Here is a 14,713-nt window from a genome sequence, read left to right on the forward strand (position 1 = left end):
ACGTCTGCCCTCCCTCTCATTATGAAGATGCTCTGGGACGACGACAAAGATAAAATCTTACCAGGATGATGTTGCATGCTGCTACAGCCTCGGTCTGGTCTCATAGGAAGTTTAGTGCTTCATTAAAGGTGCTATAACTTTGATATTAACAATAGGTCAATCTGTAATGTGAAAATTGTCACTCATTAATACGTTTCAAAGACTTTGTTTTCTGCATTCTGGTAACTTTTAAAGAACAAAAATAGCCAAAATAATAAGTACAGTGCAACAGCATTTTTTTCTTAAATACTTTTAATTTTATTTTTAATTCTCTGGAAAAAATACAGAGTAATTCGCCCCCCTGGCATGAACTGGTTGAATCTCTGGCGTGAACTAATATTCATCAGTTTTTATTCATACATTTTTTGCCCCTGCTTGAGCATTAATCTCTCTCCGTCTGTCGACACAACCCGACAACAGCACCACTGCACTCTGAAACCCATTATTTCCAACGGCGTACGACGGCTTTTTGCAAAGCCCAACTTTGGGCACTGCTCGCCGTGAAGTGCGTTGAACCACCGTGCTGTGTCTCGAACAGCTCTCTTCTGCCAGGAAACAACATTAGGCGTAGCTGAACTGCTGTCCGGGTGGAAACAGTGAGGCTTATACACGCTGTACAGTGTCAGAAACAGGTTGTGATAATGAAAAGGAAATAAAAGTGTGAACATTTGTCATGAATTGGGAGAAATATGGGAAAATTGTGACCCCGGGAGGAAACCAGGAGAAGGCAATGAAAAACAGGAGGGTATGCGGGAAAAACAGGAGGTTGGCAAGTAAGACATACAGAGAATTATCACCCAACTTTGCAGTTCCCCTCAGTTCTAAGGAGCGTTTTAGCTTCTTTCAGCTCATTGTTTTCCTTTTCTGGCACACAACTTTATTGCTTTGGTTGAGTCTTACTACTCATTTTTGGCAACAGCAAACAGCTGTTTTTAGTGTTTAATGTTCCCTGCCCAACACCAAACACCTGATGTTAGCGACTAGCTGGTGAACTGAAGAATTTAGTAACTAAAGAGCTAGATATTTCTTTCACGAGTTGGTGGAGAGCAAAAAAAAGCTAAAAAGAGAGTGAATATTGGACTTATATTTGTCAGGTGGACACAAACAAGACTCCAAATGAATGCTAATGTTTCCGTATCTACCGGATGTGTAACTAAGCCACTGCTTGCTAACACGTTAGCCATAACGCTACTCTACTCCATGAGGTGATATTTCGGTGTTTTTGTCAGCCACAAATGGCCGAAAAAATCAGTTAATGCAGATTTCAATCTAAAAGTGCATACATCTATATTTTATGCAAGCCCCCCTTCAGTCACATTATCATCCCTTTTGTAACTGTTGAATGACCCCGACAATGTAGGGTTTCTGCAATTTATGATTATTTTATATTGACTTGTAAACGGTACATGGAAGACATAGACAAATATTGCTGTAAACTAATATTCCTAAATATTCCAGTCATATAAAACATATACAAAATATCAAAATGCATTGCAACAAAAGCATTGATTTTCATTTAATTCACTACAGGCATTAAATAAATATGTATAAACAACATTAACCCTGCTTCTCCACAATTTGTTCAGTTTGGTCAGCTAGAAGGAACTCTCCATCTTAACGATATCTTGGATTTGTCCATTCATGTCGGGCTTACAGGACAGAACCAGCTCCATTTCATGGCCGGGAGAGGGGACAGGGATTTTGTTGATTTTGGCAAAGCTCTGACTGATGTCCATAAATGTTTTATTTTTGGTCTCGGGGAGGACGATATAGAGGTAGATAGATCCCAAGACGCAGACCACCACAAACACCATGAAGGCAAAGGATTGCAGCTTCTCCTACACAAACAGAAAGCACAAAGGAAAGGAATTCATCTGTGTCCACATACAGGGCACATTTTCTGAATGGACTCTGAAAAAGGAATGAAAATATATTAATCAAGCACCAAGGATTAACATAACTCCAGGAGAAAAATGAACCGAGAGCACACAGTTTCATTCCATTAATTTAGATTTTCCTATTTTTAGAATTCAAACCATTTGATGATTACTGTTCTCCCCCAAATCCTGCCATTTTCCAGCCATCCTAAACTCTTGCCAACTCCAGAGAGACGTCGTCTGTGACATCTGTTTTGTCATCTGTGTGTGTGTCATGCTGGGGGGACGGCATAAAGTCCCCACGATTTTCCACTTAAAAGGTCCCACAGGCTTGTGTATGAGGGTATGCGCGAGTCAGAGGACATGTCTGCTTGAGATTTTTGAACAATATAAGTCTGAAAGATAACCTTGTCCAGTGTGTTATGCCAATAATAGAGATTAGTGACAGATTTAAAAATACACACTGACTGATTACCCAGAGGGAGATTTAGAGTTGGAGAGAGGGTGTGTGTGTGTGTGTGTGTGCGTGTGAGAGAGAGAGGGGAAGAGAGAGAGATTTTGCATGAGACACACTTGACTGACCCTCGCCAGTGTGTCATTGAGCTATAATACCTTACTCATGAGGGGACAGAACTCAAATGCGGCGCTATGTAACTGGTATTAGAAATGCAGTGTCCAAACAACCGTGACCTCAATGAAGAACTACTTACTGCTTTGATTTCAGCTGTTATATCATCACTGCTGTTAGTCTCTGTTGAGTGAGTATTTCATAACAGCACTAAAAACACAACAACAGAGCATCGTGCAAAGGCCCTGACCCAGTTTCCGACGCCGCCTCCGTGACGTAACGCTCATCTGCAAAGTTAGCAGGTCCCTCAGAAAAACGCTGCCTTCCTCACCCAGTTGTCATACGAGACGAGTCATGCGACCAAACCGGACATTTCCGCTTCCACACCGTCTGTCATTAATCGAATTTGAGCAAGCCCTGTGGATTGAGGAGAATGAGACGGCCCCGTCTTTGACGCAGGGATAAGCCTTTGATCTGCTGTGGGGGCTCAGCTGGGTTCAGTTTGGTTCACACACACACAAACAATTAGGCGTGCACATACGGACTCATGAGGACTGAGTGGCTGCGGACAAACACAAACGGGAATCGTATTTTCATGTTCGAACACATGTTGCGCCCAGAGTGACGTAAAAAAGAGAAGAGATGGCACTTTTGGTGGTGATAGGGAACCCTGAGTGGGGAGGGGGAAAGAACAGAGCAGGACTGGATGGAATAGGACAACACGGGACAGCGCAGGATAGTGCAGTACCAGACAGGACCGGACTATGTAGGACAGCCCGGTGCTGCAGGATGGGACGGGTGACAAGATGGGACAGAACAAGACTGAGCAGAACAGCGCAGAATGACACAGTCTAGATCAGAGCAATGAAAGTCAGGTTGGAATAGGCCAGGTCAGTGTAGGATGGGACAAGACAGGACAGGACAGTGCAGGACAGGATGGGACGAGATAGGACAGAAAGGGACAGTCTAAGACAGAACAATGCAAGACAAGATGGCGTAGGCCAGTACTGTGCAGGATGGGACAAGACAGAACAGGACAGTACTAGACTGAAAATGACAGAGTGGGATGGGATAGGACAGGACACGATGGAACAGGTTAGGACAGAACAGAGTATGATGGGAGATAATAGAACAGAGCAATACAAGAAAAGACTGGATAGGACAAACCGGTGCAGGATGGGTCAGAACAGCAGGAAAGGACAATCTAAGACAGGACGGGATGGGATAGGACAGAAAAGTGCAGGCTAGGACAGGAAAGGATGTGGGGGAAAAATCATCGATACAGCAAAGTATTGCATGGTGGTTTTGTATCGTGACATGGACATCAAGTATCAGTCTCATTATGTAAACTATTAACCTCTTAACAATCCGACAGCCCCCCGGCTGCTATTCTGTCTTTCAGAGGTTGTGGTGAGCTCAGTCTTAAAGCCGGAGTATCATCATATGAAACTAAAAAACCTAATGAATCCATTGGTACCAACCATGTTATGTTTGTTTGTCAGGAAGAACGCTAAATTACTCCAAATTTACGCAAAATTTTGGCGAGGAAAAACTGGCATGGCCATTTTCAAAAGGGGTACCTTGACCTCTGACCTCAAGATATGGGAATGAAAACTGTGAGAGGAACAAAGTGAAAACTGTATCTTATTAGATAAAACAGATGTTGACAAACTGCATAATTTGCGGTAGAAAAAAGGTAATAAATTGCAATATATCTTATCGCAACATTTTTTAAATCGCAATAAGGTTGTATTGCAGGGCCTCTGGTGATTCCCAAGAAGAGATGGGACAGGACAGTACAAGACAGGACAATCTAGGACAGGACGGGATGGGATAGGAGAGAGCAGAACAGCACAGAGAGGGACAGTCTGAGACAGAACAATGCAAGGCGGAACAGGATAGGCCACGCCCGTGCAGGAAGAGACGAGATAGAACAGCACTAGACAGAAAAGGACAGAACGGGACAGTCTAGGAGAGAACAATGTAAGACAGGACCAGATAGGACAGGACAGTGCTGGATGGGACAGGACAGAAAGGGATGGGAAGAGTCCAGGACAAGAGAGGTTTGGATGGGATGAGACAGAACAGAACGGTGTAGGAAAGCAGAGGAACGGACAGTTCAGGCCAGGACAGAGCAAGACAGGATATGACAGAAAAGTGTAGGACAAGTATAATTCAGGATGGAATAGGACAGGCCAGTGCAGGACAGGCCAGAACGGAAAAGGGATAGGATAGAACAGTGCAAGAGACAGGTCAGAAAGGGAAAGTCTAGGACGAAACAGTGCAAGATGAGCCAGAAAGGACAGGCCACAGCAGGACACTAAAAGATGGTACCAGACAGGACGAGATGGGGACAGAATAGGACAGAACCGTGTATGACAGGACAGCCTAAGATAGGGACAGAACAGGACCAGACGACACAGGACAGAACAGTGCAAAATAAGACAGAATGGGATAGGACGGAGCACAAGTCTATGAAATAGGACAGGACAGGGGTAAAGGAGAGGAGAGATGATTAAACACTGTGGGTATAAATCTGACAGAGAGGCGTTGAAAAAATGTCCTGGTCCAGAGACTGTCCGTAGCTGGGAGATATACTGTCACGGTCACTGGTTTCTGGGGCAATAGTGAGTCATCATCGGTGGTAGGGGTGTGAACTGTGTGCTGTGGTGGTGGGAGGTTATTTGCATGTGTGTTGGCTTTTATAGATTCTTCTCAATGGGAGGCCCACTCAGGGTCAGTGTCTGCGGTGTATAACAGACTGAACTGCACACAAGATCACGCTGAAAAATGTCAACCCTAGGCTGTTTAGAGCTTTTATGGATTACCACATGTCAAAGTTGTCACATTGGAGCACGACAATGGAAAGACATACAATCATTTAGCATCATAGTTATGGATCATAGATAATCCAAACTCATTAGCGACACATACAAATGCATACAAATTTAGTATACTAATGAACGTGATTGGGTTTGATGGCTCATTAGTCTTTACTATTACAAGAGCCCGTTGTTATTGCCTCATTTTATATTCCATAATGTCAATAAATCATCGACTGCTTTTAGTTCAATGTTTGAAAGTAACTGGAGAAGCTCAATAAATGCATACAAATTGCTAAACCACTAACAATGACCCTCCACACTGATCAATAGGTTACAACAGATAATTCCAAAACATTAATTTCATATCATTGCCGTCCTGTTAAAAAAAAACATCCATGTCGAAAACATCAACCGCTTTCATGCATTTTCAATAGATAAGCCAATTGGTTCAATCGATTCAAATATTTAATCGCAATTAATTGCATGAATGTCCATAGTTAATCGTGATTAATCACAAATTCAATCACACATTTCTTATCTGTTCAAAATGTAGCTTAAAGGGAGATTTGTCAAGTATTTAATACTCTTATCAACATGGGAGTGGATTAACATGCTTGCTTTATGCAAATAAATGTATATGTTTATTATTGGAAATAAATTAACAACACAAAACAATGACAGATATTGTCCCAACAGGTCAACAGCCCAACAGGTAACAACAGCTGTCAGTGTGTCAGTGTGCTGACTTGACTATGACTTGTCCCCAAACTGCATCTGATTATCATCAATGTTTAATGTCTGTAAAGGGGAGACTCGTGGGTAGCCATATAACCCATTTTCATTCACATATCTTGAGGTCAGAGGTCAAGGGACCCCTTTGAAAATGTCCATGACAGTTTTTCCTTGCCAAAATGTAGAGTAAGTTTGGAGCATTATTTAGTTAAACTAGTATGACATGGTTGGTACCAATGGATTCCTTAGGTTTTTCTAGTTCCTTATAATACCAGTATTTTCACTCTAGCTGTAAAACTGAGCTCACTACTACCTTAAAAAACGCAAGTTTCGTTAATGTGTTAAAGAAATTAGTGGCGTTAAAACAACTTTGACAGCCCTAATAATAATAATTAGAGATTGATTGTTTCACAGGACAGCTCACTACATTGTTAAAAAGCTGGATTGTGATTGGAATAAATTATTGTGAAAACAGCATCAAAACAAGTCAGAATCTCGCTGAAATTCAAAGCTCATTCTTGATCTTGTAAACAGTAGTTGACAATCTCATCACAGGATCCATTTAGTAACTGATTCGGAGATTGTTTCGTCAATCAATGTAATCTCCATTTCAACCCAAAGGGACAACCCACCCTAAGGTTTACAGCTTGTGGATTCAGAGAAGGTCGTCTTTATCATGGAAACAATCAAAGCTGAAACAATCCCACATGCGTATCAAAGTAATGTGGTTTTCAACAGTCCTACGTGATAGTAATTTAGATGCCTGTGAGATGATTGTAATGCATCACTATCCATTTTCATGATCAATACCTGTCTGGATTATAAAGTAGAGTGAAGGATAATGGCATTTGCACTTGATTGTCACTGTTCTCATCTTTCTTTCTTTTTCTTTTTTTACTCTATTGACGTACATAAATCTGTCATGACATGTGAAAGGTGCCATCAATTATGTCTTAAATTGCAACAAGTTTGCTCATCGACTGCGCACAACAGTCCTCTGTTTCTATTATTTCCAGCCTACTTCCTCCTAATGTGGATTTGTGCCCATCGAATGAAACAAAGAGCCAAGAGAAAGCCAAGAAAAGGGCAGGCTGAGTAAGAGATCTATGTGGAAATCAGTGTGACAAACTGCAGTGGTCTGCAGACACTGTGTCAACTGAAAACCAACTGATGGCGTTTGATATTCAACAGAGTGCGATGACATCAAAATCTGCCTCAACACTAGTTAAAAGAGGTCTGTTTAATAACACTTGGTGAGTTCCTTATGGGAAAAATGGAAGACTTTACTGTGCCAACAAAGAAACTTTGTTGTATTGTAGATATGACTATCGCAACAACGCTATGAATAAAAAAAGAAAAATGTATTTCATCCTGTTTCAGTAAATGTTGTGGCTTTACTTAACCTTTGATTTGCTTTAAATTAGTTATATAAATGGATAATTATGGTGCCATCAAATGGGGTCGTGTTTACCGTGTTCACGAGAAGAGTTCATATGAACGTCCCCCTCTTGTGGTATTCACGACCTCGTAAGTGGAAAGTGTCTGAAAGCTCAGAGTAATTTTATAATATGTCTGAGGAAAATGTTGAAATTCCCAATGGCCTCATCTATTTCCTCTGTCATTACGCCTTTGCATTTACTGCATTATGTTACCCACTTGCTGGCTTAATAAATTGTTAGCCTCTGTGGCTTCTAGATGACGACAGCAACGTTAATATTGCCAGCGGTGATCTCACGACTTAATCACTTGAGCGTCAAGCTAATGTGTACACGACCTCCCATGTTGTAAACAAGAGCTCACGAGTTTCATTTGAAGGTGCCATTAGTCCTCTCAAAACTGTCTTTGATATTAAGCAAAGCAAACAGCTGCTCTTTTAAATGGAGACCCTGGGATTTCCTGGCACGACTGGAGCATAACCAAGGGCGTAGGTTTTTGTTTCAACATTGGGTGTGTGTGTGGGGGGGGGGGGAAGCAGAAGAAGAAGAAGAATAAGAAAGGCACTTTATTGATACCCGAGGGGAAATTACATTTTTTGAAATACACACACATATGCAGAAACAGGACCTATATACATGCATTAATGGAGAGATGTCAGAGCAAGGGGGCTGCCCCAGACAGGCGCCCCGAGCAGTTGGGGGTTTGGTGCCTTGCTCAAGGGCACCTCGGCAGTGCCCGAGAGGCAACCTGGCAGCTCTCCAGCTACCAGTTCACGCTCAGTACTTGGTCCATGTGGGGACTTGAACTGGCCTCCGGTTCCCAATCCAAGTCCCTATGGACTGCGCTACTGCCGCCCCCAGCGATGGGTTTGGGGGTCCTTCCCGAGGACAATATTGAGCGTTTATCACTTAATTTCCTGCATTCTGGTGAATTTTAATGCACCAATTTATGGTGGAAACGTCTCATTTATGCAACATTCAGCGCCAAGTGACAATTCATAATATAATTGAATATAATGCAATAGGGTTCTCTTCATTCTGTATTGCTTTCAAATATTTATTCTCTTATAGCTCAGCTTTCCTTATTTAATGTTATCCCTACTGAGTCAACACACAGGTAGACATGACTTATTCTTCTGTCCTCTTTTGTGTCTTTTGTTTGGGGAAGTAACCCTGTTTAAATGTGCATGTGGCACCTATTTGCCTCAATGATACATTTATTTATTTATTTTAATTAATTTATAAACAGCTGGACTTTAATAGCTCATTTATGTTTCAGCTAATTTTTCAAAACCTTCTGCACATTCAAAACAAATCCCACATACCTGTGCTCTCTGAGAAGTCGCAACATTTTGAGGAAAAAGCAATATTACAAGAATAAAGTTGTAATTTAAATAAAGTCAGAATATTTTCAGAAAAAAAATCTACTTGCCATGTAGTCTGCTGTGCATGACATTATGAGCTGGTTTCGGGTCTGTAACCAGTGAGTCACTGTTGTGATCCAACCAACAAAACCAACACAGTAATATTTGTGGCACTGGGTGGCTAAAAATAACCCTCTGTCACTTTTGTCTCTCTCACACTTGTCCGCTCCTTCCTCGCCTTGGTCAGCCTTATCTCCCCCCCGCCTCTTTTCTTTTTCTCTCCAATTCCATTTCTCCATGTCTCCCGTGGCATCACTACCTCTTTGCTGTATGCCTCTATTGTCTCTCTTATTATATATTCAGCTCCACTTCTGCTTGCCCTTCCACTGACTGACATCTATTGCCACCAGTCTCATCTATCAAATTGAAGGAGCCATCTATTTTATCATAATCACTTTACATCGCACCTCTCTGCCTTACTTTTAAGACACAAATCAGGCTGAAATGCTCATACATTCAAATATAAATAAATATATAAGCTCACCAGTTCCAATCAGGCATTAGGGAATGAGGTGACAGCATAGAGAGACAATGGTGAGGTGTATAATGAGTGTCCTGTGGATCTGCTGACACTCTCCGGATGAGGTTCCACATGCCGATGTAGATCTGGCATCTTCCTGACAACACAGCGAGTCTCCTCTGATCATTAAAACTAATGAACACTGATAAAGTAGGTTATAGGATTACACGTACCACATGTGCCTGACATGTTGAAACCGGTGGAATTCAACACATTTCTGTAAATGTTTCAAAATGACTTCCACAACTCAGATACGTATCTCATACCAGGTTATAGTGTTGGATTGTTAATTGGGCACAAAAGGGCAAGTACACGCTATAAGAATGAAAGAAGTCTCAAAACCTACATAAACACGGGCTTCATAGTGGAAAACAAAGGTTACGATGTTGTAACCCTAGTTCTATAAGCACAGGCGAAGCCCTCTACTGGACTCTATGGGTACCGTGGTTGGAGCCCGATGGATCAGTAAATGTTGTGGCTTTGCTTCACCTTTGATTTGCTTTAATTTAGTTATCTAAATGGATAATTATGGTGCCATCAAATGGGGTCGTGTTTACCCGGTGCACAAGAGGAGTTCATATGAACGTGGTAGTCACGACCTCGTAAGTGGAAAGCGTCTGAAAGCTCAGAGTAATTTTAGAATAAAGGAAAATGTCTGAGGAAAAAATGTTTTCCTCTGTCATTACGCCTTTGCATTTACTGCATTATGTTACCCACTTGCTAGCTTAATAAATTGTGCACTTAATGCACAATTAATCACTTGAGCACCAAGCTAATGTGTACACGACCTCCCATGTTGCAAACAAGAGCTCACGAGTTTCATTTGAAGGCGCCATTAGTCCTCTCAAAACTGTCTTTGATATTAAGCAAAGCAAACAGCTGCTCTTTTAAATGGAGACCCTGGGATTTCCTGGCACGACTGGAGCATAACCAAGGACGTAACCCTAACCCTAACCCTAACCCTAACCCTAACCCTAACCCTAACCCTAACCCCAAACCCTAACCCTAACCCTAACCCCTAACCCTAACCCTAACCCTAACCCTAACCCCCTAACCCTAACCCCTAACCCTAACCCTAACCCTAACTGGATGTACGGGCCGAGCCCAGCAATACAGCCTGGGCGTCCAGGAGCGTTGTGTCAGTGTTGGCTCCCAGCAGAGACCGGCAGAGCAGCGAGGCGAAGCTCTGCTCCTGGCCGGAGGTGGAGCTGCTGCTGCCTAGCGCGGAGCTCTCCACCTCCGAACGGAGCTCAGATTGCAGGTCGAAGACGACAATGACGCAGGATCTGGGTCTTCTCCGTGGTGGGCTGGTCGCTGCTGGAGGCTGAGCTGAAGGAGTTTCTGGTGAACCTGCATGACTTCGTCTGATTTTGCGTGGAATCCGATCCAGTGGAACTGATGACGAGCATTAACAGTAACTATATAGGGTAAGCCAATCTTCTCGCTGATGGTCTTGTTTACTTATGTAGGTAATATAGAGGCATGAGTATTAAATTGAGACTGTTTCATTACCAGTTAAAAGTTCCACATAGTAAAATTAAGATATTAAGAATGAGTGATTGATCCCTTCATATCTACATAAAGGGAGCGGGTCCTCTTCACAGAGTCCGCCTTGTTGCTCCGCCATGTGACTACAGTAGCCCAGAACGGACAAACCAAACACTGGTTTTGCGTTACCTGAAGGCCACGGTAGTTCTCCGACACATTTGTGAAACTGCTGTAACGTGAGCTGCATAGTGCAAAACCGTGGTGGCGAACGGCGTTACCACGATTTTGCACTCGGCGGGTCGCGTTATCGCAGTCTTGGAAAGGGAGGAGTGAGCGGAGGGGTACTCAGTTGGTTGCAATCTGCAACCACACCACTAGATGCCACCAAATCCTACACACTGTCCCTTTGAAAGCTGTGTTGTTAACACTGGCTTGTGGTCTTAGTCTCCTCTTTTACTGGTACATATCTACTGTTATAACCTCTGCAGTCGGCAGAAATGTGCATCACGTGCTTGTAGCAGAACATCGGGTACAAACAATGCAGGACATGCTCATCAAAACACAGTTCTACAGCACCACTAGTGGTCAAAAAGGGTACCTTTAAGTGTTTGTATCTTGACACCGAGGCTTTAGAGATAACACACACATCTGTGATCATCTCAGAGCTAACCACACATCTCATTTGGGAAGCTCATCCAACACATACAAGAATACAGTGGTCTTTTTTTCTATTTCATCTTCGACAAACGACTGATCTTGTTTCAACAACTTCCTCCTCTGAGAAACCACTATCTGTGTGTTTGATATGCCCTTTTCATCTATTTTAGTTCACTCTCTTCCTCCCACAGATGACACACTGGTGCAGCTGGCTGAACGGACAAAATTAGGTTTGTCTGCAGGGGCTGCAGAGAAAACAGGCAGAAAACATTTGACGGAAGGTCATCCCAACGTCAGTGCAATGTCCAGCATGCCGCGAGCAAAGATCCACTCACTATTCTCAAACTTCTGCACTGACTTTTGTCTAACTCTTTCTGTTTCTCTCTATGAACATGTCCTTCAAGTTACAGTAAGAGTAACATTGTCTTGTGTGAGCGTGCATGTGGGTGTGTCTTTGGCAGGAATAATGCATTTTATTAGTTAAAAAGTAAAGGTTGCAGCAGCAGCAGTGGGCAGGACATTGTTTGTACTGCAAGAGGAGCAGGTCTATCGCCAGTACAGTACTAAATTTAACCCTCCCTCCCTCAAACTTGTGTAAGCCCTTTCCTGAACTCAATGACATCTTCTAGTGTTTTGTTCACCATGACCATGTCTCAAACTGTATCTGTAGTTTGACAAAATATAACTAATGTAATTTCGATTTTTTTGGCTGGACCGCAGAGGGCCAGCCCTACAAATGCAAAAGTCTGTCACTGAGTGACTGACTGAGTGATGAAGTTACACTATTGGTCGGCCGAGTGTTGGAGTTTCCTCATTGGCCGTTGCTCTTTCAAAATAAAAAGGTGGGAACAGTCCGTGATGCAAATGAGCCTGTCCAGCGTGACGCGTCCGGCTCACAAAACTTGGACCAAGCTGTCGAACGAGGCGATCTAGTTGTAAAAGGTAACAAAGGATTCAGCAATGGCAGAGCCTATTCTCGCTTAAAATATTTTCAGAAGTAGATTTTGGTGGATTGTTTAGACGAAATAAAAGAACGTTTACGAGCAGGCCGCCATGTTGTTTCCTGTTTGAAATGGCAAACAGAAAACCAGCGACCAATCAAGTGCATTCAACGATCAGGTACATCATCGCTCGAACCTCCAGTTGAGTGGAACAGCGTGTCCTCTAGTGTTGCCAGACCGTGTGGACATGTACCGCTGGATTTAACATTGTAGACATGACCACTGACTATTTGTATAACCACAAATTCACAGACTGACCACACACGGTCCAGCCATATACTCGGTTTCGACCGAGTCTTGTTACATGACATACAGTATGTAGAATTCAGCTGCAGCAGTAGCAGTATGCCATTTTAAAGCCCCTCTCAAGCCAGTTTTAACGTTCTTTCTCAAATGGAGAATGGGGGTACGGTTAATAGTCAGACGTAATTCATTACCATGGCAACCAGATTACAATTGATTGTTTTCATCCTAGTTTAGATGAAACCATCTTAGATGAATTTACTGTTTATCAGACCACAACTAAGACAAGAATTAGTGCCACACACCGACTCTCTGTCACTTGCCCTCTTCTTTACCGTCGCCTCCTGGCGAGGCAGCCGTCTGCTGGCTGCTGCACCGGAGGACGGATAGACATGTAGACATGTCGCCGTTTGAAATGCAGTTTTGGGACGTTTTGGAGGTGCACCGTCCACCAGCCTCGGCCGCTCTTGCCTCAGCTCCCAGCACCGACACCGCACCGGGCTGCAATGTGATTTCCTTTATTTTTCTAACAAGACTTTTCACTTGTTTTCTTTGGGGCTGAAAGTTGTGCGCTCCCCATCGTCCTGTTAGAGGCCCGCAGACCATTATCGGCGGCCTTCCGTTATCTCCAGCAGGAGACGGTAAAGAAGAGAGCGAGTGAGAGAGACAGTCAGTCTGTTGTGTTAATTCTGCCGGTGGGATTTTGTGTAATCCACTGTGTAGACTGCACCAGTTCACCGCACACACAAATGCTATGGTGAAAATAAGCACTAAACTAAGGTGGAGGAAACTAAAATATAAAATGAAAACCCCTCCGTTAGCTGATGCAACGAGTTGGGCAAGCTAACTACACCTAACTATCTAACTAACTAGAAAGACAAACAGATTTATCGGTTTGCCGCTGCTCAGACGCAAACAAGCATGAGAGCGCCTGTGCAAACTTGGAGGATGACGTATGACCTGCAGCTTCTACTATAGTCATATTCCCATTTTAGCAAAAACCTTCTTTTCTGAACTATGAGCACAAATTAAGTTATTTGTCAAAAAAAAGTTTGCAAACAGTGTGACTAATCAATTAAGTCAGGAAATGACTCAAATAAATATGTAAATGTAGAAATGCCAAAATACACTGAAGGGAGGCTTTAATGGCATGACCTGTAATGTGAAACCTGTGCATGTGCAAGAACAGAAATGCGACATACTGTTCACCCCATAAAGTCACGCTGTACTGTAATGCAACGTAATTAGAATTTCCCGTATGGTTCCGTCACATTAGCTTTATTGCTGGAAACAGGACAATGATATGTTAATGAATTTCGGAGTGCCTGCTCCTGTTTTCAGAATTTAACAAGGTTACGTCCTGTGCTCGTGTCGTTTGTGCTTATCCTCAGCTGACTGTAACTGAATCCTGCTTTCAGAAGTCCTGATGAATGCCTGGGAGCTAAACGCCTGCATCCAGCAGCACTGACTAGAGGTCACACTCATTCCTGACTTACACAGCCACGATGCTCACGCATGCACACTATTTCTAGGCACAGAGGAGTGTTTGAAAAATTCAATACAGGACTGAAGATGCAGATAAGGCATAGAAAAGGGAAAAAAAGCTTCTGGGTCAAACACATTCCCAGCAGTAAGAATGGTTGAAGAGAAGATACAGGCACAATAATTGATAACGCATTATAGATTCTATAATGTCATCAGGTGCCTCAGTACTGAATTGCAGCAAATTACATGCAATTACTTGAAGTGCATTTCTTAAGCAGAGACTTGTAGATTCACAGGTACTAACTGTCCTGCCTCTCAGAGCTTTGAAGCATGAATTTTTTCCTGCATTCAGTATAAGTCAGCCGATGTTCTGATGGGAGTATTGAAGACCAAATTGCTTTTCAAAAGAGCAATATAC

At 42.8% G+C, this 14,713-nt stretch overlaps 2 protein-coding genes across 6 annotated transcripts in view; one reads left to right on the forward strand and one right to left on the reverse strand.

Moving 5' to 3' along the window:
* The window catches only part of gnrh2 (gonadotropin-releasing hormone 2), a 278,332-nt gene that overhangs the window by 49,605 nt on the left and 214,014 nt on the right, over positions 1-14,713 (forward strand). The window lies entirely within an intron of this gene.
* slc2a9l2 (solute carrier family 2 member 9, like 2) overlaps positions 274-14,713 on the reverse strand; it is a 144,152-nt gene continuing 129,712 nt past the window's right edge. For 3 of the 5 annotated variants that reach the window (XM_074621764.1, XM_074621564.1, XM_074621647.1), the window contains one exon: positions 274-1,877. In XM_074621764.1, coding sequence (XP_074477865.1) covers positions 1,635-1,877 — 243 coding nt within the window. In that variant the 3' untranslated portion in view covers positions 274-1,634. The remainder of the gene's footprint in view (positions 1,878-14,713) is intronic. The other 2 variants (XR_012592145.1, XR_012592166.1) reach the window with 1 other exon arrangement.

The sequence above is a fragment of the Sebastes fasciatus genome, chromosome 1, assembly GCF_043250625.1.
Source record: "Sebastes fasciatus isolate fSebFas1 chromosome 1, fSebFas1.pri, whole genome shotgun sequence".
NCBI classification, from domain to species: domain Eukaryota; kingdom Metazoa; phylum Chordata; class Actinopteri; order Perciformes; family Sebastidae; genus Sebastes; species Sebastes fasciatus.